The 25898-nt window shown below is 44.9% G+C and overlaps 1 protein-coding gene across 1 annotated transcript in view; it reads left to right on the forward strand.

Annotated features, from left to right (window-relative positions):
- Nucleotides 1-25898, forward strand: part of ATP10B (ATPase phospholipid transporting 10B (putative)) — a 122852-nt gene that overhangs the window by 37560 nt on the left and 59394 nt on the right. Inside the window, 6 exon segments of the mRNA XM_032625008.1 lie at nucleotides 8666-8751; nucleotides 12727-12833; nucleotides 16952-17083; nucleotides 20525-20652; nucleotides 22553-22805; nucleotides 23888-24123. Coding sequence (XP_032480899.1) covers nucleotides 8666-8751; nucleotides 12727-12833; nucleotides 16952-17083; nucleotides 20525-20652; nucleotides 22553-22805; nucleotides 23888-24123 — 942 coding nt within the window.

Here is a 25898-nt window from a genome sequence, read left to right on the forward strand (position 1 = left end):
GTTTGTTCTTCTTTTTCTAGTTAAAGTATAAGTTTATGTTGTTCTTTTGAGATTTTTCTTGTTTCCTGAGGTAAGCTTGTATCTCTATAAACTTCCTTCTTAGAACTGCTTTTGCTGTGTTGCATAGATTTTGAATCATTGTGTTTCACAGGCTGGTGGGTGGGGCCAGGCCCCAGCTCTAATAGGCTAGAAGGACTTCAAGATGGCAATTGACAACATCGGAGTCCTTGTGGTAGAATGAGCTTCTGAAAATGACTTCCACCAGCATCTCCCAGAGGGAGTCCCAGTTGCCTCTTGCCTCTCTGGGAGGCTCTCCAAGATTAGTAAGTGGGTCTGACCCAGGTTCCTTTCAAATGAAAGCCTTTGTTCTGGGTCTCAGAGTGTGTGAGATTTTGCATATGAATTTTAAGAATGAAGTCTCTGTTTCCTTCAGCTCTCCCATACACAAGCCCCACTGGCCTTCAAAACAAGGTAGTCTAGGGGCTTGTCTTCCTCATGCAGAACTCCTGGGCTAGGGAGCCTGATGTAGGGCTCAGAACTTACTCCTTGGGGAGAACCTTTGCAGTTGTGAATTATCCTCCCATCTGTGGGTTGCTTACCTGGGGGTATGGGTCTTGACTATTACCACATCTCTGTGCCTCCTACCGATCTCCTTGTGGTTCCTTCATTATAGCTTTAGTTTTGAAAACTCTCTTCTGCTAGTCTTCAGGTCATTCTCATTGATAGTTACTCTGTAAATAGTTATAATTTGATACGCCCAGGGGAGGAGTTGAGCTCATGGTTTTCTTACTCTGCCATCTGGCTAGCAGAATCTTTTTTGAATATGTCCTAATGGCTGTAGAGGGGTTTCAGAATGGTCTAAGACATACTTCCTGTCCTGTAAGAGCTTAGAACTGTGGGTCCCTATTTTTCTTTAACATAAATACCCTCAGTGACTATCAAAAAATTTTGATAATCCTAACCCCCAAATCCCTCCTCCCTGAAAGTGGTTGTCTTTTCAGTGTCCGTTAGTTAAGAAAATTAATTAAAACAAAAAGCTACCATGAATTTGGTGACCTTTTTAAATGGATTTGTATTTATTGATCTCAGGAATTCCTACAGAAATTTGAAAACCATGTATGTGTTAGAGTTATTTTTACTCTGTCTACAGACAGCATTTTGGTGCACATGGGGATGTACAGACAAGTTGCAGTGCTTCATCTACCAATTGGCTTATAGAAACAGCTTGGTATTTGACAAATAAAAGTGTAAAACGTTTGAAGTTCCAAGTGAGTGGTATGGATATTACAAATTGTCTAGGCTCAAAGGAAGGAGAATTTGTATGATCTGTGGTAGACACATGGGTCCTTAAGAGGTAAACCCTTGAGCTTGGCAATGAAGGTTTAAGGGAATTGTCAATGAGAAAAACTTGCAAAGAAATCATGAAAAAGGCTCAGAGGGTTTGCTCTATAAGAAGACAGCATTAAATGCTTACATCCAGCAAAGAACAAGCACCAGTTTCCGAATCAGACAAATGTGGGTGTTCATGAGCTGTGTGACCTTGGGCAAGTTACTTAGCATCACCAACACTCAGGTTTCTCTCTTATAAAATGAGACTAACCTGAACACTTCACAGAAGAGTTGGGAAGATCAAATAAGATCACATAAATAAGGGGCAGCATTTTGTGAAGTGTGATTTTACCAAGTAAATACACATCAGTATTTTTTAAAGGCCTAGAGATGTCCAGTGGACTGAGTAGACCACTGTGTTGATTAGGATTCTTTGTTTTCAAGGAACAGAAATGATTCTGGCTCACTTAAACAAAACGGAATTATCAAAAAATGTGCTGGGAGGTGAGGTGGAAGGGGTGAAGTACACAATATGACTCACAGATTCTAAGGAAATCTGAAGAACCAGGCTCAGAAACAAGTACCAGGAAATTTCAACTCAGCAGGAGAATATTGGTAGCAGCAATTACTTAATGTTCTCCTTTGTTTTTCCTTCCCTGAGTTATTCTACTCAAGGCAAAGTCCCACAGTGAGAGAATTTAGTGGGCAGGGCATCGTGATTTATAGTCTCATTAAGATTATGAACCAGGGAGAAAAGGTAGTTTTCCAAAAGGAAGTTAAAGGATTGTTAAAGAAGGGAGAACACGATAGAGAGTGAGTCACCAGAAAACATCTGTCCACTACAGACAATTTCAAAAGATCATCCATACATTTATGTAATCATATTTATTGATGAACTTTGAATAATAGTGAAAAATAAGGCTAGGAAAGTAAAAGTTGAGGCTAATTCAAAGGAAATGGCCTAGTCTAGATACAGGAATATATCACAACCTCTTTGTTTCACCATGGTCTTCCCGGTTGCCCCAGGAGGATACAGCCTACTGTATCTAGGGCATAGGTCAGTGAGGAGTACATTAATCCCAGAGAGTCATTACACACTAACACTTGGCTCACTTTCCTTTGCTTTCACTGATACCACCATTGACACATCCAGCTAAACTGGGAACTTTGAGTTGTTTTACGGCTGCAATAATTGATTTGTGTCAATAACCTCTTTCTTCTAATTCTCACTTCCATGGCTCATACATTATGGGTATTCAATAAATACTTGAATACATGGATGGATCATTGGATGGATGGATGGATGGATGGATGGATGGATGGATGGATAGGAGACTAGTCTGGCCCATGTTGGGATCTACGATTTTGACTACTTTTTTTCTTTTTTTTTATTAGTTGAGCCAAAGAATTTCCTTGCAAGAAGCAATCTTATTCCCATGAATCAAAGTTAAGATTTGTACCTGGGGCTTTTCCTACTTGTGTGGGGCAGTCTTTACAGAGAGGTTTTCTTTGTTACCTCCTCATCCATCACCTTTCAGTACTTATATTTATAATATTCATCTCCCCAGCACTAACCTTACCTCTCCAAATATTTATAGTGTGCCTGTTAACACAAGGTATCACAGGAGATGCTCTAGAGGAAGCTGACAGTTTACCCAAGGAAGCAGAGATCTAGATACATCAGTGTTAAATGGAGGCATGAGAGTTGATGTGGAAACATGTTAAAAGAGCAATTTTTGTTGGCTGGGGTGAAACAGTCTGTGGGGATATGGGTGGGCTTCATAGAGGAGGTGGCAGATAAAAAACCTCTCAAATGTTAAAAATATATATAAAGTAATAATTCTCAAAAGAATGTTCTCTGTCTAGGCAATTTAGTATCTCAACCTCTACCTTTTGAAGGTGCCCTACTTTAAAATGCAAATTATACTTGGAAGAGGTAACACACCACATTGCTTATTAGTTGTAGTAATTTTTATATATTTTCTACTATATATTAAAAATGAATTCTTTTTTCATAACAAATCCCATTTTATTTATTTTTGGTTGCATTGGGTTTTTGTTGCTGCATGCAGGCTTTCTCTACTTGTGGTGAGCAGGGGCTACTCTTCATTGCAGTGCATGGGCTTCTCATTGCAGTGGCTTCTCTTGTTGCGGAGCACGGGCTCTAGCCGTGTGGTCTTTAGTAGCTGTGGCACAGAAGCTCAGTAGTTGTGACTCGCGGGCTCTAGAGTACAGGCTCAGTAGTTGTGGCCACAGGCTCTAGAGCGCAGGCTCAGTAGTTGTGGTGCACAGGCTTAGTTGCTCTGTGACATGCGGGATCTTCCCTGACCAGGGCTCGAACCCATGTCCCCTGCATTGGCAGGTGGATTCTTAACCACTGTGCCACCAGGGAAGCTCCCCCCCTTTTATTTGTAACTGTAGGATAGTACATATATTGCCAGGAACCTCCACCATGCTTATACAGTAGTTTCTGTGGTATACAAATGATATATACAGATTTCTCTTATTACAAGTCATTATGACCCCCAGTCATAAAACGTAACTTTTTTCCAACTGAAGAGAAGAAAATATAGAAATTTGGATTGTGTCCTTTCCTAATGGACTGTTAGGATAGAGAGTATTCTCAATCTCTGCAACTTCATCTCCTGTTAACTTGGAACTTTTTCTAGAGCAAGTTTTTGTTCTTCCCCCTCCCCCAAGGGACATTTGGAAATGTCTGTAAACATTTTTGGCTGTCACAACTGAGGGGGAGAAGGAGAGGGTGCTACTGGCATCAAGTTGGTAAAGGCCAGGGATGCTGCTAAACATCAAAGAATTATCCAGCCCAAAATGTCAAGAGTGGCAAGTTGAGCTACCCTGGTCTAAAAATGCCTTGAGCTGCCAATCAACCAGATGTCTATGTAGACACTAGAAAAAATGAAAGTGAGCCAGTGCAAAACCTTTCGTGAAACATAAATGCAAATCTTTTAGAAACAATCAAAGAAATAAAAAAAATGTTAATAGCAGTAAATCAAAGGTCAGCAGGACAATATCATGTAATTTAGTTTTTGATTCTTCCTTATCTGACCCAAGTTAAGAAGGGTGGTAGTGATGGTGATAATGATGATGGTTTCTAGACACTGGGGTTTGCTTACATTTCTTATTGAGATACAAGTGGCATATAACATTATATTAGTTCTAGGTGTCTAACATAATGATTTTATATTTGTATATATTGTGAAATGATCACAATAAGTCTAAGTTAATATCTGTCATCATACATAGTTACTTGTTCTCTTATGAACAGAACTTTTAAGGTGTACTCTCTTAGCAACTTTCAAATATGCAATACAGTATTATTAAATATTGTTGCCATGCTTATGTTATATTCCTTGACTTATTTATTTTTTAACTGGAAGTTTGTAATTTTTGACCCCCTTCACCCATTTCACCCACCCACAACCCCCTGCCTCTGGCAATAAGCTTTTTTCTTTAAATTTAGATTCCACATACAGTTGACCCTTGAATAACACTGGGGTCAGGGATGCTAACCATCCACACAGTGGAAAATCCACATATAATTTATAGTCAGTCCTCTGGACTCTCAGTTCCACATCTACCAATTCAACCGACCACAGATCGGGTAGCACTGTACTATTCACTATTGAAAAAACCTGCATAAGTGGATCCACACAGTTCAAACCCATGTTGTTCAAGAGTCAACTATATACAGACCTCATTTATTGTACCTCGGTCATAGGAAGTGGAAAAGGAATATAGAAAAGGAAATAGAGCCAAAAGGAGATCTTAAACAATAATCTTTCATTGTGCATCAAAATAACATTGTGGGGCTTCCCTGGTGGCGCAGTGGTTGGGAGTCCGCCTGCCGATGCAGGGGACGTGGGTTTGTGCCCCGGTCCTGGAGGATCCCACATGCCACGGAGCGGCTGGGCCCGTGAGCCATGGCCGCTGAGCCTGCGCATCTGGAGCCTGTGCTCCGCAACGGGAGAGGCCACAACAGTGAGAGGCCCGCATACCGCAAAAAAAAATTTTTTTAATAAAAAAAAAAATAACACTGTGGTTTAAGAGAGCAGGCTGTGTGGTGTCGGACGTCCTGAGGTTAAAGCCTGTCTTCTGCTTTGCTAGCTGTGCGCCATTGGGAAAATTCACTGGATCTCTCTAAGCCTTAGTTCCTTCATTTATAAAATAGGGTAATAATAGTATCTACCTGATGGAGTTATTGTGTGAATTCAAGAGAATAGCATGTATAAAATATTTAGTTATACTTGACACACAATAAGCGTTCAGTAAATACTGTAATAATAATAATAATAATGAGAGGAGAAAGTGGAATAAATGTATTGATGACGATGACGATGATAACAATGACAATAATGACTGATGATTGGCTTTGGAGTCTGATGACGTGGATTGCATTGCTGGCTCTGTTACTTACCAGCCATAAGACAATTGCTTTATTGAATCTGCATTTGCACTTCTGTCCACACCTCTTAAGGTTACCGTGAGAACTTAATGACAGGTGCCTGGCACATAGTAAATACTCCAGATCAGTAGGTCTGGCCTGAAGAACCACAAACACACTGTGCTCTCTGGAAAGGGTTTGCCTTTTCCTGTACCCTGATGGCTGTTCCTTTCATAAGGACAACACCTTAGATAAAAGGCTGGGTCTGAAAGAAAAGGTGGTTAGGTGGGCTTCATTCCCAAGCTAAGAAAAGCTAAGGGGTGGTGAGTCAGAAGTGAATCAGAAATTCCTGAACAAGCTAAAAAATAAGGACCCTGATAGATTTGTAGGGCTTGGCAATGCCCCCGCCGCTGCTGTCCTTGAGTTCTCCTAGCAGCTGCCTAGAGTGAGTTACAGGAAAGCCTAAGAAGCAAGCAATGCTGATGGGGTCTCTGGAGACAGCAGGGCCATGTGGCCCTCTCCACAGTCTATCTCGGGGAGGAACAGAAGGGGCCTGAGGACAGAGAGCTAGAAAGGGCGAAATCACCTCTCCGTGTAGAGAGGGAGACAGAGCACCCAAGGCCAGCGCCCAGAAGAATAAAAGAGCAAGGGATGCTTCAAGAGGAAGGAAGGTCATTGGGAAGCCCCACTGAGGGACAAGAGACTTGAGCACTGCCAGGGATCCGCCAGGTATGATTAAACAGCTGACAGGGACTCACTGCAGCAGCATCATTAGCTCTCAGACCCTGCTGCCACTCACATCTGAAATAAGTTTGGATTTAGAAAGCTAGCAATGAGCTGAGTGGTACAGATCAGGAGGGAAGCACACGGCTTAATCAGGGCCGTGAAAGCAGCTGACAAATTATAGCGTGATTTGTCATCATCTCAGAGCTCGGCAAGTGTTTGTCCCTGAAAGAATCAATACTTGGAGGGAAGAGGGCTGTATTTTTAGAAACTCCTGGATGGGTAATTTATTTCAAGTGAATGGAGAGTTTATGTTGGCACCCCACAGAACCAATGGACAGTATATTTACACGAAGCCAGAAAGTGCTATCATTTCTTCTAATCAGTTTACTCCTTTGAACCTTGAAGCTTGGAGTGAAAAATTCACTCCCCGTGCTAAAAGCTCTACCCTGGGAACCACTTCCAATCCCACCTTTAGTACTACTTCATTCTATATGCATAGCATGTTATACCTTTCAAAACTTTCCCACATGGATTCTATCTTCTGGGGCACAAGTGAGATGGACAGGGAGGGGGTGTTAGCCCCATTCTACAGAGGAGAAAACTGAGGCTCGAGAGTTGAATGTACTATTAGGCAATGTGGGGTAGAATTAGAAAGCAAGATCTCCCCACCCCTAGTTGTGTTTTCCCCCTCATTGAACTTAAAGAGATTGTACAACTGAAATACTGAATGAAAGAGAAAAAGTGAAGGGTCAAGAATGTGTTTTAAATGCTTTGCTATAAGAATGTTCACCAGGGGGCAGTGTGCTGTGCAAGTAAAGAACAGAGGTTCTGCACTCAGACTTGGATTCAAATCCCAGTCTTGATATGACCACGGACAGCCACTTAACCCTTGTGAGTCACAGTTTTCCCATCTCTAAAGAGGGGCTAATCAAAGTACTTACTTCATAAAATGATTGAAAGCTTGAAAAAAAAATAGCATTTCTTAAGTTCTCATTACAGCATCTGACAGAAATAAGAGTCTAGTAAATGCTACTTGTTTTGTGTTTTGTTTGTTTGTTTGTTTTTTGAGAATTTAAAAAATTTATTTATTTTTGGCTGCGTTGGGCCTTATGGCTGCACGTGGGCTTTCTCTAGTTGCAGCGAGCGGGGGCTATTCTTTGTTGCGGTGCACAGGCTTCCCATCGCGGTGGCTTCTCTCTGCTGCAGAGCACAGGCCCCAGGTGTGCGGGCTTCAGTAGTTGTGGCTCACGGGCTCAGTAGTTGTGGCTCACGGGCTCCAGAGCACAGGCTCAGTAGTTGTGGTGCACGGGCTCAGATGCTCTGCGGCACACGGAATCCTCCCAGACCAGGGCTCTAACCCATGTCCCCGGCACCAGCAGGCAGACTCCCAACCACGTTGCCACCAGGGAAGTCCCTACTTATTTTATTAGCTACTATTTGCACAGCATTTTTGCAATAGCCAAACAATTGAAACCATGTCAGTGTTCAGTAGTGAAAGGATTAAATGAAATACCTCATGCAATAGGTATCTATCCAGGTAACATGTAAAAATGTTCAAGTTGTATGAACACTAAATCTCATTGTTGAAATGCATAAATGTGTATGTTTGTCCATACATAAATGTGTATGTAGGTATATGCATATATTTTTTAAAGCCTGGAAGTTCTGTATACACACGGATATTGGCTAGCTGTAGGTCGTGTGATTTATAATCTCTACTTTTTTGATCATCTATTTCTATGCTGCCCAGTTTGGTAGCCACTAGCCGCCATGTGGCTATTTAACTTTAAATTAGTTAAGTGAAATTAAATAAAATTTAGAAATCAGTTCCTCAGTCATACTACCATATTTCAACAGCCACGTGCAACGCGTGGCTTCTACATTATACAGTGCAGACATAGAACATTTCCATCATTGCAGTAAATTCTGTGGGGCAGCTTGAGTCTAGAGACTCAAACCCAGGCCGGGGGGAAAAGTGGTCAGGACAGGGCCCTCCCTTTGCAGCGCATCCAACTTTTCATCTGCATCTATTCTCTCCTCCTTAATGAGGATTTAACTGTTTCTTTTAACACATTACAACTATCACAGTGTGACAAAGCGGGGATTACCTTATTTGCAGTGGTTCTAACAGTGATTAGCTCTCCTGATGATCCTATTAAAACGAGATCCCTCTGGCTTAATAACCTCACAGTGTCCTCTCTTTCACAGGAGGTACAGTTCCGACCAGAAGGTTTCCACAACATCATCGTGTGTGAGAAGCCTAACAACCACCTTAACAGGTTTAAAGGTTATATGTAAGTATGTGCTGCCTGTGTGCTGCTTGTAAATATCTCCTCTGCAGCTAGAAAACATTTTTTCTTGAAATGGCCAAACAGATAAGCATCTGGGTCCTAAGGAAGTTTATTTCTTTTTATCATAAAAAAGAGGGCTAGAGAAAACTAACTAAATTGGGAAAACTTTTCTAGTCTTTTTTTTTTTTTTTTTTTTGCTGGAGTGATATTTAATTATCTCACAGGGTTAAATTCACGAATAGTTCAGAACTCTGGTGAAACAGCATCAAAATCGAGACCACACTCTGATTCAGGGGAGGCAAGTATAATTGAATTTAGATCAGATTTCTGAAGGGGCCTTTACTGCCCTGTAGGTAAGAACGGGGACTTTGGAGTTGGACAGACCTAGGTTCGAAACCAGGCTCTATCACTTACAAGCTGTGTGACCTTGAGTAAATTAATTAACCTCTCTGGGCCTTCATTTCCACATCTGTAAAATAAAGATTATATCTACATCACAGGATTTTTCTTGTCTAAGAACTGATCATATGCAAAGCCCGTAGCACAGAAACTGGCACAGAGTAGATAGTTAATGCGACTGCTGCTGTTGCAATTATCGTTGTTATTGTTCTTCATCTCTGGTTCAGCCTAAGAGTTTTACTGTAATTTTGCTCCCACATTTGACTGCCGGTCTTACTGCAAAAAAAAAAAAAAAAAAAAGAGTAGTGGTAACAGATGCGAATAAATGCCCGTATTCTGGCTTTAAGAGTTAGAGGACTTTCACAGAACATCGTCTCACTTAATCTGCAAAACAACCCAGGGAAGTGAGAATTATGATTCCCATTTTTCAGATGGGACATCTGATGATAAGATTTTTCAGGATTCTCCCAGAGGCACACAGCAGCTTCAAGGCAAAGCCAGGACTTACAGCCGGGTCTTTCCACTCCAACCCCGGTGTGTTTTCCATGGTCTGCACACACAGCTCAGACATGTTATAGCAACTTCTCTACCAATGTGCCCTGCAATGAAACTTAAGAAGGCTTCTTGGGAGGCAGGTGTCAATGCTTTCCCTCCACCCACATTTTCTCAGGCCGTATGAGATATCTTGAGGAGCAAGATAAGAGGGGAAAGGGTAAGAACAGTACAAGAGAAATAGCAGCTTTTCAATGCAAATTCCTTTTTAAAAGCTCATAGAGAGCAGATGGAGACAGGCAAGAAGGGCACGAGCTCCTGGGGGAGAAGAGGGTTCGTTGCAGTCATCTGGCAAGGTAGAGCTTGCCACCTGCCCGGGCAAGGAGTCTACCCCTCGTGCCCGAGTTTTGTGGATTTGGTTCATCCCAAGTGACCCATGCCTTGAGCCATTCTCCTTCCTCTTAGAGAGCAGCCTCATCGCTGGGTTTCTCTTTGTAATCCTTTCTCCCCCAAACAGCTCATGCCAGCACCCAGCCTTTCTAAGCTTCATCCTGGGCTCTGGCCCTTCATCTCAGACAGAACTTTCCCAGTTCCATTCAACCCCAGCACCTCCTCTTCCTGGCTGCTGCCCTTAGAGTTGTCTTTCCCCACCTGCCCGGGGCTCATGGGTGAGCCCTGAAAGTCCAGTTGGTCAGTCCAGCAGCCTACCCATGGGATGCTGGGGAATTCACTGTGGGCCTACATCCCTGCCAAGGCCCAGCACCCACAGATAATAAGCACACTCTTCCCTGAACAAACCCACTGTCTGATGCCTCCAGGTCTCCGGAAGCTTCTTTGGGTCCCCTTAATTTAGGAGTTCTCCTGGGGATAGCCAGGTTGGCTAGAAAATGAGTAGTTTTTAATGCTTTGAAGGTTAGGAATGTCAGATTTGAAAATGTAACTTTTAAACAATAAGATCTCTATAAAGGAGTGGTTCTCAAACCCCATCTCCTCCGCTCCATCAGAGGACCTTTAGCGAGTCTGGACACATTATTGGTTGCCACAACTAGGGAAAGGGGTGCTGCTGGCATCTGGTAGGTAGAGGCCAGGGATGCTGCTCAGCACCCTACAAAGCACAGGACAGCCCCCGCGACAAAGAACGATCCCACAAAACATGTCAGCAGTGTTGAGGTGGAGAAATATGCTCCCCCTCATAATGCTCTGAGTTGGTTAAATAAACATCCCTGGGGCTTCCCTGGTGGCGCGGTGGTTGAGAGTCCGCCTGCCGGTGCAGGGGACACGGGTTCGTGCCCCGGTCCGGGAAGATCCCACATGCCGCGGAGCGGCTGGGCCCGTGGGCCGTGGCCGCTGAGCCTGCGCGTCTGGAGCCTGTGCTCCGCAACGGGAGAGGCCCACGTATGCAAAAAAAAAAAAAAAAAAAAAAAAAAAATCCCTGTAAACAGAGCACTAAATAGAAGAGCTATGAGATGGCTAATCTCTTTCTACCATCCATTGAAAAAGGAACATTATGACCGGGAGAAAAAGATGCTGTCATATGTTATCACCTCCGAGAATCATAAAAAAACGCTCTTTAAACCACTAGCTACTCACACTGAATCATTCAAGTTTCTATCCCAATATACTATCCATAGCCAACTCCCTCCTTGATAAAGAGAGGTAGGTCATAAAATTCAGCCATTCTTGGACCACCTTTATGATTTGTATTGCATTCATAAAACACCTCTACTTTCCAACTTTTTAATTGGCTTTCTTTATTTCCAAAGGAAAATGTATGTTACTGGCACTGTGGGCATCCAGCATCACTGCCATATGTAGATTGCCATAGATTTATGGCAGTATTGCTTTCCATATATAAACTTCATAACAGTAAAATTAATAAAATGAAATCAAATCAGTTATTATTTCATTCTAACTACAGACTATTACTTGCCAAAGCCTCCTCTGTGTTGAAAAGTTAGATAAATAAGGGCTAGAAAAAAGTTAACGAAATACTAAGACATTTCCTCGTTAGATTTCAAAGAACTGCAAATGGGAATGACTCCGATTCAATGTCAGTTAACGGGGTGCTACCTTGGGAACCCTGGTGTAGTGAAAACCACATGAGGGTTGGTGTCTGGGGCCTGGGTTCCCAAGTCCTAGGATATTCCATGTACTAGGTGAGTGGCCTTGGAAAAATCTCTCACCCTCTCTGAGTTTCATCTTTCTTATGAGTGAGGATGATCACCGTACTAACTTCCCAGAGCTGTGAAGACACAAATAAGATAATGTAAATAAATGTAGTTTACAAACAAAGAATTATTATTAAGAGGAGTATTGAGTGGCGGTATAGCACTCTGGAGCCAGACTCCCTGGCTTTGAATCCCCTTTCTGCCACATACTAGCTCTATGAACTTGCCTCAGTTTCCCTATCTATAAAATGAGTAGGAAACATGACCTATCTTATAAGATTGTCATGACCATTAATGAATACATGGAAAACACGTATAGACCTAGAGAAATGAAGCATTAAAGAGTTAGAAGGAGAAAAATCCCTAAGGGCTCAGATTATTACTTTTCTGTTCTCCCCAATGTTGAGGGAAAGTTGTAAATTTCCTGAAAAACCCAAATGGAGGGCATCAGGATAGAATGAGGGCCAGACGCTGAGTAATCACTACTGTGGACTGACTCAGAAGTTTCTAGAGTGAGTTGGAAAATTGCAGTGCTTCCGGAGGCTAGAGAAAGGGAGACACTCCATGCACCTCGTTTTTGAGAAGCTGCCTTGCAGGATGTTGCACAGGGTCGCTGGTCCACCTCCTGTGAGGTCTGTTTATTTTAAGGCTTCCTCAGCAGAGTTCTGCCTTTTAGGTGACTAAATGATTACGTCCTTAGGGATGGGTAATTCCCTTCTAATGGTCCAGCCCCCACTAGACATCCCAGGAGCAATGAAGAGTTGCACTTGAACACGGGGATTAGATTCTGAGTTAATATCACTCTTCTGAGGAAGAGAGAGAAGAGTGATCTTGTTACTCGCCCCTCTAATTCTATGACACTCACCGGTGACAGCGTGGAGAGGCCACCAAACAGCTCCCTGTCTTTCCTCATCCCCAGGGAACATCTCGACCAGAGCAGAACCGGCTTTGGCAGTGAGAGTCTTCTGCTTCGAGGCTGCACCATCAGAAACACCAAAGTGGCTGTTGGCATTGTCATCTACGCGGGTAACTGTCCCCGGACAGCTTCCTATGTCCCTGTCCTTTATCCTCTCTCCTCCAAAACCTCCTCCAAATTTATCTGCAGTCAGTGGGAACTCACATCAGTTCTAAGGAGCAGAGTCATGTGACTTCCCATTTCTCAGCTAAGCAAACTGAGGCTGGAATCAGAGCAGCTCGCTTGGTCCACAGAGACATAATTCAGTTCCAAGTTACTGTCACCTATCCAGACAAGACAGGGAGGGGGACTCACGCTCATGTGTCCCTAACACTTTCCTGACACTAACCACAGGTGGGATGAAGAGTATCTCCTTGAGCCTGAGGAATAACATCACCAAACTTAGCAACTTCACCTTGTGTGCCTCAGTGTCCTCAGCTATACAACAGGAAGAATATTTCTATCTGCCCCATAGGCCCCCCCCGTGAGGGTCCAGTGACCCAGCACATGGAAAGAACCCAGAACTGTGTGTAGCAAGTGAGGGCAGGATGGGTTTTAGTTATTGTTTTTATTATTACCTTTATTCATTTTGTGGCTCCATATATGGTGGTCTATCTCTCCTTTGCACTTTGATTTTGCTTCCCATTGAAAAAAGGTAACAGCAGCACTTCTCACAATGGTACCTGAAGTATTGGAGGGAGGTCTTGGGACTGCTGTATCCCCAGTACCTAGCACCTGGCACTCTGTGGGTACTCAGTATGTGTCTATTGTTACGTGAACAACTGCAGACTTCTTCTGTAGAGGAAACACAGTCCCCCTGGAGTGTCTACTACCTTCCCTGGAAGTCTCCAGAATACGTTTCCCTGGATCTTCCACTCACTGGGACACCTCGTAGTATTTCATTTGCTTGTTATTTTGTTTGATTTGATTTGTCTTGGTCTGAGTAGACACCCACTTTTGTTAGACACAGAAAAGCACTAAAACATCAATCCACCCTAAGATTCCCTTTGGGGGACTGTGAAAGAAAAATAGGTTTTTTAACAAATGCTGGAGAAGGTGTGGCGAAAAGGGAACCCTCTTGCACTGCTGGTGGGAATGTAAATTGATACAGCCACTATGGAGAACAGTATGGAGGTTCCTGAAAAAACTAAAAATAGAATTACCATATGACCCAGAAATCCCACTACTGGACACATGCCCCGAGAAAACCGTAATTCAGAAAGACGCGTGCACCCCAGTGTTCATTGTAGCACTATTTACAATAGCCAGGTCATGGAAACAACCTAAATGTCCATTGACAGATGAATGGATAAAGAAGATGTGGTACATATACACAATGGAATATTACTCAGCCATAAAAAGGAACAAAATTGGGTCATTTGTAGAGACATGGATGGACCTAGAGACTGTCATACACAGTGAAGTAAGTCAAAAAGAGAAAAACAAATATATTAACGCATATATGTGGAATCTAGAAAAATGGTACAGATGAACCAGTTTGCAAGGCAGAAATAGAGACACAGATGCAGAGAACAAATGTATGCACACCAAAGGGGGGAAGTGAGGGGGGGCGGTGGTGGTGGGATGAATTGGGAGATTGGGATTGACATATATACACTAATATGTATAAAATAGATAAGTAATAAGAACCTGCAGTATAAAAAATAATCAAATTAAATTTTAAAAAACCAAAAATACGTTTTTTAAAAAGTTGTGTCACAGTCTAGCTGGCTTTCCCCAATTTGGGGGAGGGATGTTATATTTGTCAGCACAGGTCACTGCTTTCAAGGGCCTTTGGCAATGGAGTTCAGTGCCATCTGGTAGACCTAGTAGACAAGAACGCTTCCACAGTCCCTACCGCACCAAAAAACCTGCATAGACGTGGATTTGCTCTCTGCCTAATCAGAAACAAAGGTCGGAGTGGGTGATGGGAGCGGTGTGTGGGGAGGCAGATGGAGGGAGAGTTAACCGTGACTGGGGACTCAGGCCGCCTGGGGCTGAATCGCTGCCTGGCTGCAAGTTCCTGAGAAGCTGGCTCAGTCTTCACCACAAGGAGCACTGATAACCCCTGCCTCCTAGGGTTATAAGGTTCACAATGCCTGGCACACATTAGGGCCTCAAGAAATGTGAGCAAAAATGGTGCAACTTGTGTTTAGTGTTACTGTCTAGACCAGGGGTTCTCAACCTCAGCACCACTGACATTTGTTCCAGATTGTTCTTTGTGGTGGGGGCCATCCCATAGGGTGTTTAGCAGCATCCCTGGCTTCTGCTCACTAGATGTCATTAGCGCCACCTCCTCAAAGGTGACAACCAAAAATTTCTCATGACTTGGCCAGGTGTCCCCTGGGGAGAATGACTGGCCTAGAGCTACCTTCTCTGCCTTGGTAATACAGATGGACAAAGTGGGAGCACCTCGGAGTCAAAGGCCAGAAAATGGACAAGTGAGCTTTCCAGAAGGAAGAGATTCAGTGTGGAGGTATGCGCTCCTCACAGCGAACATTTATTGAGCCCCTACTGTGTACCGGAAACTAATTTAGGTACTTTGTGTATATCAGTTCACTCCCCCACCCCAAAACACACAACGATTATATCTCATTTCGCAGATGAGGGGTTGAGTTACAAAAGGATTAATTCCCCCAAGGTCACATGTCTCCTGAGATTAATTCCCTATAACCCAAGGTCAGGTACCCGCAGAGCCAAGCTCTGTCGGACACTTGAGCCCACATTCTATCCACTACACCATACTGCCTCCCCCTTGAGCCCAAATTTTGCCAAAAGAACAGGGGGATCTTAGGAAGTAAGGAAGCAGGTGGGTGAAGGGGGTGGTCCGAGGACCCCTTTTACGGGGTGAGCCTGGGGCACGCAGGAACCACAGCTGTGTCAGCCCCTGCACAGCTGCAGCAACTTGAGTCTAATTTAATAAGCCTAGCGTGCTCACGCCTACAGTTTTGTTGCTGCTTTAAATCCACAAGGCCACCAGCTAAGTAGCATTAAACCACACACTGCTGGAGCTGATGTATTGGTTTTCTCTAATTTTGCACAGAAAATATGTGACGGGTCTCTTTTAATTTTGACTGCTGAGGGGTACAGCGTGGTAAATACAATTTGGCAGCCCCAAAGGGGAGGCTCTGTTCTAAAGACAAAGGCTCAGTTTGACTCTCAACTCTTAGCTGGGTGGTTTGGGTTCCAGGAGTTACTGGAAGGAGAAATAGACTGGGAGTCAGAATCCTGGGTTCTCCATGTGGCTCTGGTGTCAATTTATTCTTTCGTTTGGGCAGGTCCCTTCTACGTTTTGGTCCTGAATTTCTCTAATTGCAAAAAAAAAAGGGGGGGGGGGGTTGGTGCCTGAATGAGCTCAGTAGTTTTTAAATTTTACTGTCTTTTCTTTAAACAGAACTTTATGCAGAACTCCAGGGTAGGAGAGTAGCTGCCGAGAGTTAATGCTGGGGTGGAGACCTTTAGCCGCTACCACTCTTGCACGAGCACGACAACACCTTAGGCAAAGAAGCAAGCACGATAATTACTGGCCTCAAGTACAGTCCTGCCACAGGGCCTTGGCACATACTGTTCCCCAGGCTAAAGCCCTCTTCTCGCAACTCTTCTCTCTCCCTTCAGGTCTCCCTCAAATGTCACCTCCTCTGAGAAGCCTTCCCTGACCACACTCTGTAACACCATCTCTTATTTATTAGCCCCTTATTTATTGTTTACTTCATGGGACTTATGGCTAACTGTAATTACCTTATTTACTTGTTTCCCTGTATATTTCCACCAGATTGTGAATCATCTGTCTCCCCACTGTATCCCATCACTGAGCCCATAACAGCACCTCTGTGCAAATTAGAAAAAGATGGCCCTTCCTCAAGACAGCTTACTGTCATTTGCTACAAATGTGTCCTAATGGGCTTACACATCTATGACAGCTACAAAATGAGGGCTACCTCTCGAGTTGTGCAGGGCACAGCCCGTGCACAGTGGCTCTGTCCATGCCCACCAGTGTCTGGCAGGTAGGGGATGTTCAGTAAAAACCTGCTGACAAGTTGTGTGAGGTCTCTCCGGCCGTTCCCAGAACCTCCCTGCAGCAGGACAGATTCAGGTTAGAGAATGAAACTTCTCTTGTATCGAAATCTCATGGGAGAAGAGCCAGAGTCAAACAGGGGCCAAGGACTGACGATCTCATTTTCTCTCAAAGGCCATGAGACAAAAGCCATGCTGAACAACAGCGGCCCGCGGTACAAACGCAGCAAGATCGAGCGGCACATGAACACAGACATCTTCTTCTGCATCGGGATCCTCTTCCTCATGTGCCTCACTGGGGCTGTAGGTATGGAATGTTCTGGAAAGGACAACCCCACAATCATCTTCTGTTTCTCTGGGCGAGTTGCTGCAACTCGGAGCCTCGGTTTCCTCATCTGAAGAAAGAAAAGCCTCAAAGAAAGCCTACTCCGTATTTTAACAGGGTGCCAATTAAGTACAAATGCAGACGACATTCTCCTGAAAGTAGTATGCACTCTAAATCTTAGGAAGAGCGTCTATCATGTATCTGTCCCAGAAATACCTCCTGAACCCAGGCACCCCCTTGTCATGAAAGGGTAACGAGATGAATCAATCACAGGACCGAGATGAATCAATCACAGGTAACGAGATGAATCAATCAGCAGGAAGGTCCTGATAGTCTAGTAGGAGGAAGTCCAACCTGAGAACAGAATCAGTAACACCATCTGTCCCACTCAGTGAGGGCGGTACCAGGTACTGTGCTCGTTTCCTAGTGCCACTGTCAAAAGTCAACACAAATTAAGTGGTTTAAAACAATGCTAGTTGATTCTGTTATAGCTGTGGAGTTCAGAAGTCCAAAGTCGGTTTCACTGGATTGAGACCAAGGTGTCCTCAGGGCTGCAGGTTCCAGGGGGAGAATCGGTCCCTTGTCTTGCTCAGTTTCTACTGGCTGCCTGTGTTTCTCCCTTTGAAGCATCTTCTTTCATCTTCAAAGCGCATTACTCCAATTTCCACTCACACTTCCTTCTCCTTGTCTGTGGGAGTGTGGCCCTCTGCCTCCCTTTTATAAGGGCACTTGTAGTTCCATCATTGGGCCCACCTGGATAATCCAGGCTCCTCTTTCCTATCTCAAGATCCTTAAGTAAATCACATATGCAAAGTCCCTTTTGCCATCTAAGGTAGCACATTCACAGGGCCCAGGGATGAGGGCGTGGACACCTTAGGGGGCCATTATTCAGCCCACGACCGGGATTATGGGAGCATCAAGGAAGAAAGTCTCGCTGGAGCTGATTCCCAGATGCAGCAGGTGTTCACCAGAGGAGGGGCGGGGGGGACAGGAACAGGATGGGGCAGGCAGCTGTGAAAGGAAAGAGAGAGGTCACTTTGCCCCAGGGGCAGCACAAGCAAAGCACAGCGGCAGGAAGGGGAGCCATGTTGTGCAGAGGAGTGTTTGGCCATTTAGTGTGCCAAGAGCAAGGCCAAGGATGGAGACCTGATTAGAAATGGGCCGTGGCCAGGTTCTACGACGGCCAGGTGTAGACAGCTGTGGGAGGTGTAGACACGAGTGATCGGAGCCATTTCAGTAGATCCTCGGAGGGTAGGGGAAGAGGGACCCTCACTCTTATCCACTCTCCCCCTCCGTGGCTTAACACTAAGGATGGTTCTCAGGACCCTAAAGGAGACCCCAGAAAGAAGCAGGGAGGATCAAAATTAACTCGTATGCTGAGTCCAGAACCCCCTGCCAACCCCACGCCAGCGAGCAGCTATAGCGTTTGCGCTTTACTTTTGTCAGAAATCGCTCCCATCACTGTTTTTAAAAGACAGTGTCCAGGGAGTCCCCTGGTGGCCTAGAGGTTAGGATTCAGTGCTGTAACTGCTGTGGCTCGGGTTCAATCCCTGGCAGGGGAACTGAGATCCTGCAAGACATGAGGTGCGGACAAAGTTAAAAAAGATTAAAAGAAAGACAGTGTCCAAAGTTTAAGATCTTCCTAGGCCCACAGAGATTTTCTATGTCACCACAGTGAAGACAGTGGGATTCAATCTTGTGCGTGACCTGGAGTTTTGAATGAATCTGCTTCCCAGATGTGTCTAATGGCACTCCATGTGAGGGGCTCGTGGCTGGAAGGGCAGCACCCGCATGGGACGGAAGCAGGCAAACCAGAAAACCAACTGTTCGTTTTGTGGGCCATCCCTGTGTCCCCGGAAATTCTGGAGAACTGTCAGCTCTGCTCCGGGACAGGTTTTTCAGGGAACGTCAGACCTGGAAAGGACATTGGAGATCATCTCACTGTGTCTCCAGGGAAAGGAAGTGAATGATTAAAAGATCACAGAGTTAGATGAGGTACAGGCCAACCAGAAGCAGCTTGGTAGATTGCCCAAGATAATAAATACGTGGAGAAAGTAATTGGGAGGGGCAGGATTCTATTCTGCCTGAGAATAACACAGGCCGCTGCTGGCACCGTATCAAACACAGCTCCCGCGGGAGGTGAGAGCTCTCGAATGAGCACCATTCAGGGTCATGTATCACATGTTTGCTTTAATTGTGTGAAGATGGCGTTTCTTTTTTATTTGCCCAGAATGTCCTCCCCAGGCTTTTCTGATCACCCAGTACCCACCTGGGCTTCAGAACCCCTCCAGGCCTCCTCCTCCATGCAGCCTGCTCTGACTTCTTTCACGGTCTGTAGTAACCCTTACTCTGTGCCTTACATTTGGCCCTTAACCTCACGTCTGTAAGTCTCCTTTCTTCTGCTGTATCTGATGGTATGTGACCCAACCTCCGGTGCAAAGAAGTATCTTAGGGTCAGGGTAGGAACCCCTATGCCTTTTATTCTTTATAGTCCCTGCCCTGGGGCCAAGAGCATCATACACATTAGGTTATCCTGTTCTCACAACAACCCCATGGAGAAGGTATTATTACTAATTGACAGGTGAGGATGCTGAGATTCAGAGAGCTCGGTGCGAGGTGCACTTATCAATCCTCACTTGATGGGTATTGTTATCCCCATTTACAGTTAAGGAAACAGAGGGTTCGGTCTGCATCTGGTGCTGTCACTATGGGCTCTCGTAGTGTTCCAGGATCTGGTATAGCACCCCTCATGCTAGGCGGGACTTGTATCTTTACATCGGACTCCCTGACTTGGTAGAGAACTCCTCAAAGACAAGAAGTAGGACCGACTCCTTCTTGAATTTAAAATTTTTGGATAAAGGGAGGGAAAGGAAGGAGGCAGGGAGGAGTGAGTGAACAGAGATATAGATGGACGGACAGACGGATGGATAGATGGATGCATGTATGGATGCATGGACAGGTGGATGGGTGGATGGGTAATTGGATGATTGATTGGATGGATGGATGGGTGGATGGGTATGTGCATGGGAGAGAAAGAGGGACTAGGATACAGGTCTGTGAAGACTTCCCAGCCATGTACTTTCTACCACACAACTGAAAAAAAAAACTCATGCCCCTTTCTCGCTTTCCAACCCCTGAATAACAGGACTTCAACAAAATGTAAGTAATCCCCATGCTAGTCTCCTCTGGGAGGACAGACTTAATGCCTATCAAGAGATTGAAATGTAGTATATATGAAGGACCACTTTAGAGCTAACTGAATACACACACACACACACACACACCCCTATGTTATATAGAATAAGGATGGGTTCCTCCAAAGCGCACTCATTTCTGGCAATAGGTCAGGGAAGGGCTGATGTAATTGACCCATTTAGGATTAATGGGAGATTTTGCCTCATGCCTGGCTTTGCCTCCTCTTAGGTCACAGCCTCTGGAATGGAACCTTTGCAGAACACCCTCCCTTTGATGTGCCGGATGCCGAGGGCAACTTCCTTCCCCTTGCCCTTGGAGGCTTCTACACGTTCCTCACCATGATCATTCTGCTCCAGGTAGGAGGCCGTCTGTAACTTGGGACTCAGAAGACCCGTGGCCAATATCTGCCCAACTTCGCAAACTAAAGAAAAATCCGCACTGGCCCCGTGAAAGAACTAACTGGACTGAGATGGGGAAATGTTTATCGCTTTCTTATGGGTCTTTGAAAGTATTCACAACTGGGATTATGCCAGGACCAGCCCTCCCTTGTGGAGGGGACCTTGGCCTCAGATAATAGCAGAGGAAGATATTTATCAGCATTTTCCATTTAAAAGTAAGATTATAGCAGTGATCCACGTGTGCCTGTCCCTCTGCCAGATCTAAACAGGTAAACCCTAGTGACCTGGGAACAACAAAAGATAACGCAGCACAGAGAACTACAGAGAACTTTCAGACCCCAAGCACTGAGAGAAAGAAACCACAGGTTAGTGTTTTCTCATCTGAAAGTTTGAGATGGAAAAAAAAGAGAACTGGCGCTATATAGGAGGAAAAAAACAAAAACATAGAGCACCTACGAGAGAGGTAAGAAAGGCAACGACTATAGGTAAACACCTGCAGTGAAGTATAAAGAGACAGATTAAAAAAATCCTCAGGCTCTATAAGTAATCACAGTCTATGAAAAGATAAGGCAAGTTGTAGTTTTGTTTTAACAAAACCCCATCTATGTTTGAGTCCCTCCAGTATTTGAGGGTGTTTCACTGTCCTCTTACTGATGATCCTTTTTCATTCGTTAGTTCGTTCATTCATTGAGCACAGTAATCCTTTTAAGATGCGAGTCGGGTCGTGCTGTCCTCTGCACTGAACCCTCTGGTGGTTTCACATCCACTCAACGTGAAAACTGAAGTTCTGACAGCAACCACCAAGGTCCTAGGTGATCTGGACCCCGACTCCCTCCTGGACCACGTCTCCGAGCTGTTTCCTGCACACTCAGACACAGGCCTGCTGACTCTCACACCCGCCCTGCAAGCACCCAGCCACCCATGCGCTGCCCGGAACCCTCCTCCTCCCACAGATCACCTCACGCTCACACCCTCATTTCTTCGGGTCTCCGCGCAAAGGTCATGGCTTATGACCCACTCCCTCCCAGCCTTCACCCTTTTCACTTTTCTTTACTCTTTTTCATGAGACTTACCGCTACCCAGTATCTACTGCTTTGTTTGTTTACTAGAATGTGAGGTTTTGTTCTGCTCACTGCCATCTGCACGACCTAGAACGGCACGTGGCACATAAAGCACCTGACAGGTACTAGGTATTGGATCGGTGGGCAGTGATCAACAATGAGTGTGAATAGGACTCATAGGTCACCAAAGGGAAAAGGGGGGGAGAGAGATAAATTAGCAGTTTGGGATTAGCTGACACACACACTACTATATATAAAATAGATAAACAACAAGAATCTACTGTGTAGCATATTCAAAACCTTGTAAGAAACGACAGTGCAAGAGAATATATATATGTATGTTATATACATAAAACTAAATCACTTTGCTGCGTACCTGAACCCAACACAGCATTGTAAGTTAACTATCCTTCAGAAGAAAATGAGTCTGAATACCCGTCAAAGTGGGCAGCAGCAGTCTTTGGTGGCATAGAGATCTGCGGGGCATCAGGAGACTCTGGACTGAGGTAGCTAGAGCTCCTTACCTCCTTCTGGCTCAGTCATTAAACAAGCAATGGTGAGTGCCTACCCCGTACTGGATATCTCTGGTTGAAGAAGGTGTATCTCTTTTTCAGATGACCCTAAGAATGCCAAGGGAGGCATGAGGTCATTAATCTTTAACTTCACAGAGAAAGTCCATCATGTGAGCTGACCTGAGCTTTCCATGAAATCCCTTTGCTACTCCCATCACCCAGCGAAGGTTCTGAGATGGGGGACCGGCCCATTTTCTGATACGATGGGAATTGATCTCCCCACAGATACTGATCCCAATCTCCCTGTACGTGTCCATCGAGCTGGTGAAGCTCGGGCAAGTCTTCTTCCTGCACAATGACCTTGACCTGTATGATGAAGAGACCCATTTGTCCATTCAGTGTCGAGCCCTCAACATCACTGAGGACTTGGGCCAGATCCAGTACATCTTCTCTGACAAGACGGGGACGCTGACCGAGAACAAGATGGTGTTCAGGCGTTGTACCATCATGGGCCACGAGTACTCTCACCAAGAAAATGGTACGAGGGCTTCCAGGGGCTCCCACCCCTCTTCTAAAGGAATTGCCCCTGCTCTCCTGAGAGAATGATGATAAAAACCGTTATCCTGGCTCCCAGCAGAGGCTGGGTGGCTCTGTGGGAAGTAGCTTCCTGCATCCCTGTGGCTTCTTTGTCAAAGATCAATGCTGTTCTTATCACTTGTAAACTTCCATTTGTTCACAAAGGCTATCAGTGATCTCCTGTGTGGTAGCCCTCCAGTCGGTTGATCTTTGTCTGGTGCCATTTACACACAGGATTTTAATCTGTCAGGAATGCACTGGGGAAATGTCCAAATTATGTGCCAGTCATGTAGCCAAAGTTTAAGAATTTCTCACGTCCCCTTGCCTGACAGGACAGGCCCAGGTGTAGGCACATGGTGAGATGCGATACGTGCAGGAAACGCCCTCCATACTAACTGATCTCTTAGATTTTCACTGACACAAAGCTTTGCCTTAGGGGATGTGGCTATAAAATGCCTAGACTGTCATCTTGCACAGACTGAAGGTGGCCGACAGAGCTGACTGATTCCGTCAGCTCCCTCCCCCGACAACACACACACACACACACACACACACACACACACACTTCCTAACTAGGAGAAGAAACTCACAAGAGCAGCATTCATTCTTTTGAGTGGGAGGGATGGAGAAAGAGAAAAGAGGGGATGTTAAAGGCGGTCCAATCCCCTTTGCTACAGTGGTAACCATTTACATGGAGCTTCTGATCTCTTAATAATAATACAGCTACCACTACCAGTCCTTAGAGTATGCTAATCACTTTTATATCATTATATCGTTAAGTCTTCAAAACAACCCTGTGAGTTAGGTACTTTTTTATAACCCCTAATTAAGGAAAGAGAGGCATGGGTTATGCGAAGCGCAAAGTCACATAGCTAGGAGGTAGGAGAGCCAGGATTTGAACCTGTGCAACTTAGTTGCACCCCTCTTTCACCAGCTGGGGTAGCCAGCTGCCTACTCTTAGCTCCACCCCCAAAGTCTGGCATCTCCCCAACCATGATCTGGCCAAGGTGTGACTGGCGCAATAACGGGGTTCCTTTCCTGCAGCTAAGCGACTAGAGACCCCAGAGGAGCTGGACTCAGACAGTGAAGAGTGGACCCAATACCGGTGCTTGTCCTTCCCAGCCCGAAGGGACCAGGGACCAGCAACAATAAGGGGCCAAGGAGGGTCCCAGCCTCTGAGGAGCCAGAGCGCCCGGGCACGCATCCAGGGCCACTGGCGACAAAGATCCGGGGGGCGCTGTGAAATCTCACAGCCCCCTGTGGCCTTCAGCAGCTCCATAGTAAGTCCCTGCCTTTTCCTCTTTGAATTGCTGGTGGCCTGTCTCGGGGAGAGAAGGGGGAGGGCTCTGGGGTATGAAAGAGAAAAGGGTGTATAAACCCTGAAGAGCTCTCAGAATGGCAGCTCTTGGTCTTGTATGTAATCTACACGGGTTTTTTGCGGCAGGTAGGATTCTTGTTAATTTCAAATGTTCAATGTTTAGAAATTGGGAGATTTCTAAATGGAATTGAAAAAAGTGTCCCCACTAAGCCGGCATTTCCCTGTGGCAATAAGTGGTTTGAATGAAGAAGTCGGTGCTCAGCCTGGGCGTGCCGTCCTCAGTCCATCACTGTCCCTCACCCCCTCTCTCCGTATCCTCATCCCTGAGCTGAGGCCCAGCAGCAGGTTCATTATGCATTTTTTCCAAAATACAGTTAAGAGGAAAAAGAAATATCTGACATGTCCACGTTTCTATAAAGTGGAAAAACAAAAGATAAGCCCGTAAGGCTTAGGTTTCAGGAAAAATGGGAGAATGTATTTATTGTGATAAAGAGTCTTAAATTGTTATGATGCAAAGAACATCTCTGTCAAATTTACTCAGCCCACGTCACTCCCTTAGGCTAACTGCCAGGCCCCTAGGATGTTCGACTTTGCAAGTTTGGGGCTTTCTGCATCTGGCCCCTCACATTTGATCCATTGGGATAGTTACCACTAGACGTCCAGGCAGCAGGTGAAGAAACTGAGTTCCTTCCCCAAGATGACAACAGCATGCCCAAAAAGTCAAGGCCAGAACCAGGGCCTCTGACTCCTGTCTCATCCCACTTTCCTCTGCACCGGGCTCTTCCTCTGGGGAACACATCATCCAGAGTCTTCTGCACTTACAGAAAAGGCCTCAGGGAGCCCCAGGTATCTTGAACAAGACACACATACAGAGGGACTGAAAGTGCTATTATCCCATTATTAGAACATTAGATTTTCAAAATGATCATTTTGGTGAATCTCCTTCCAGTCTTTTATTTCCCCCACTAATACACACACACACACGTGCACACACACGAACTACATATTTTAACATTTTTGCAGTCATAGTACACATAAATTATAGCTGCTGGGTTTTTTTCATCTGACATGATATCAAGAGCCTTTTCCACATTGCTACCTAGTATTCATTATCCAGGACTCTGTTTTCTGACTGTGACAAGAAACGCTGTGAGACTGTATGTTCTGGGTTGTTGTTTATCTAACTTTAAGTAAGTACAAATTTAACTCTCTTATGTTATTATCATGCACAGAAATGCAATAGTAGCAAGGAGAAAACAATAACAGTGTGTTAAGACATATAATGCTTATAAACCTACAAGAAGAATGATCCTTTGAGAAGATTTTAGGTTTTATTTTTCTTTTTGATTTTCCCAAATGAAGTCACAACAGGACATGCATATTGTCAAGTCTTTCCTTCTTTAATTTAATTCTGTCCCTTCTGAATGGAATGCCCTTCCCCTCGGTTCTTTACCTAAATATTTGGACAATGAATTCAGTGAATTCTCATTGGGCACAGGTAGTAAGTCTTGCACTACCGGTGTCTTTTGGCATCTTCCAGTTCTAGATACCATGGGCATCCCGTGTGTCTGAGAATGTCTCCCCCAGGGCACGGGGGAAAAAAGGAAGCTTTCCTGTGTACATCTCATTTGGGATACACAGATTCATTGCCCAGCCGGACAAATCTCAGCAGCCCAGAAAAATTGCAGCCCTGAGTCAGTCAGTATAACTTTTATTCGGGGCCCTTAGCTGATGGTC

The sequence above is a fragment of the Phocoena sinus genome, chromosome 3 (assembly GCF_008692025.1).
Source record: "Phocoena sinus isolate mPhoSin1 chromosome 3, mPhoSin1.pri, whole genome shotgun sequence".
In the NCBI taxonomy this organism is placed as follows: Eukaryota; Metazoa; Chordata; class Mammalia; order Artiodactyla; family Phocoenidae; genus Phocoena; species Phocoena sinus.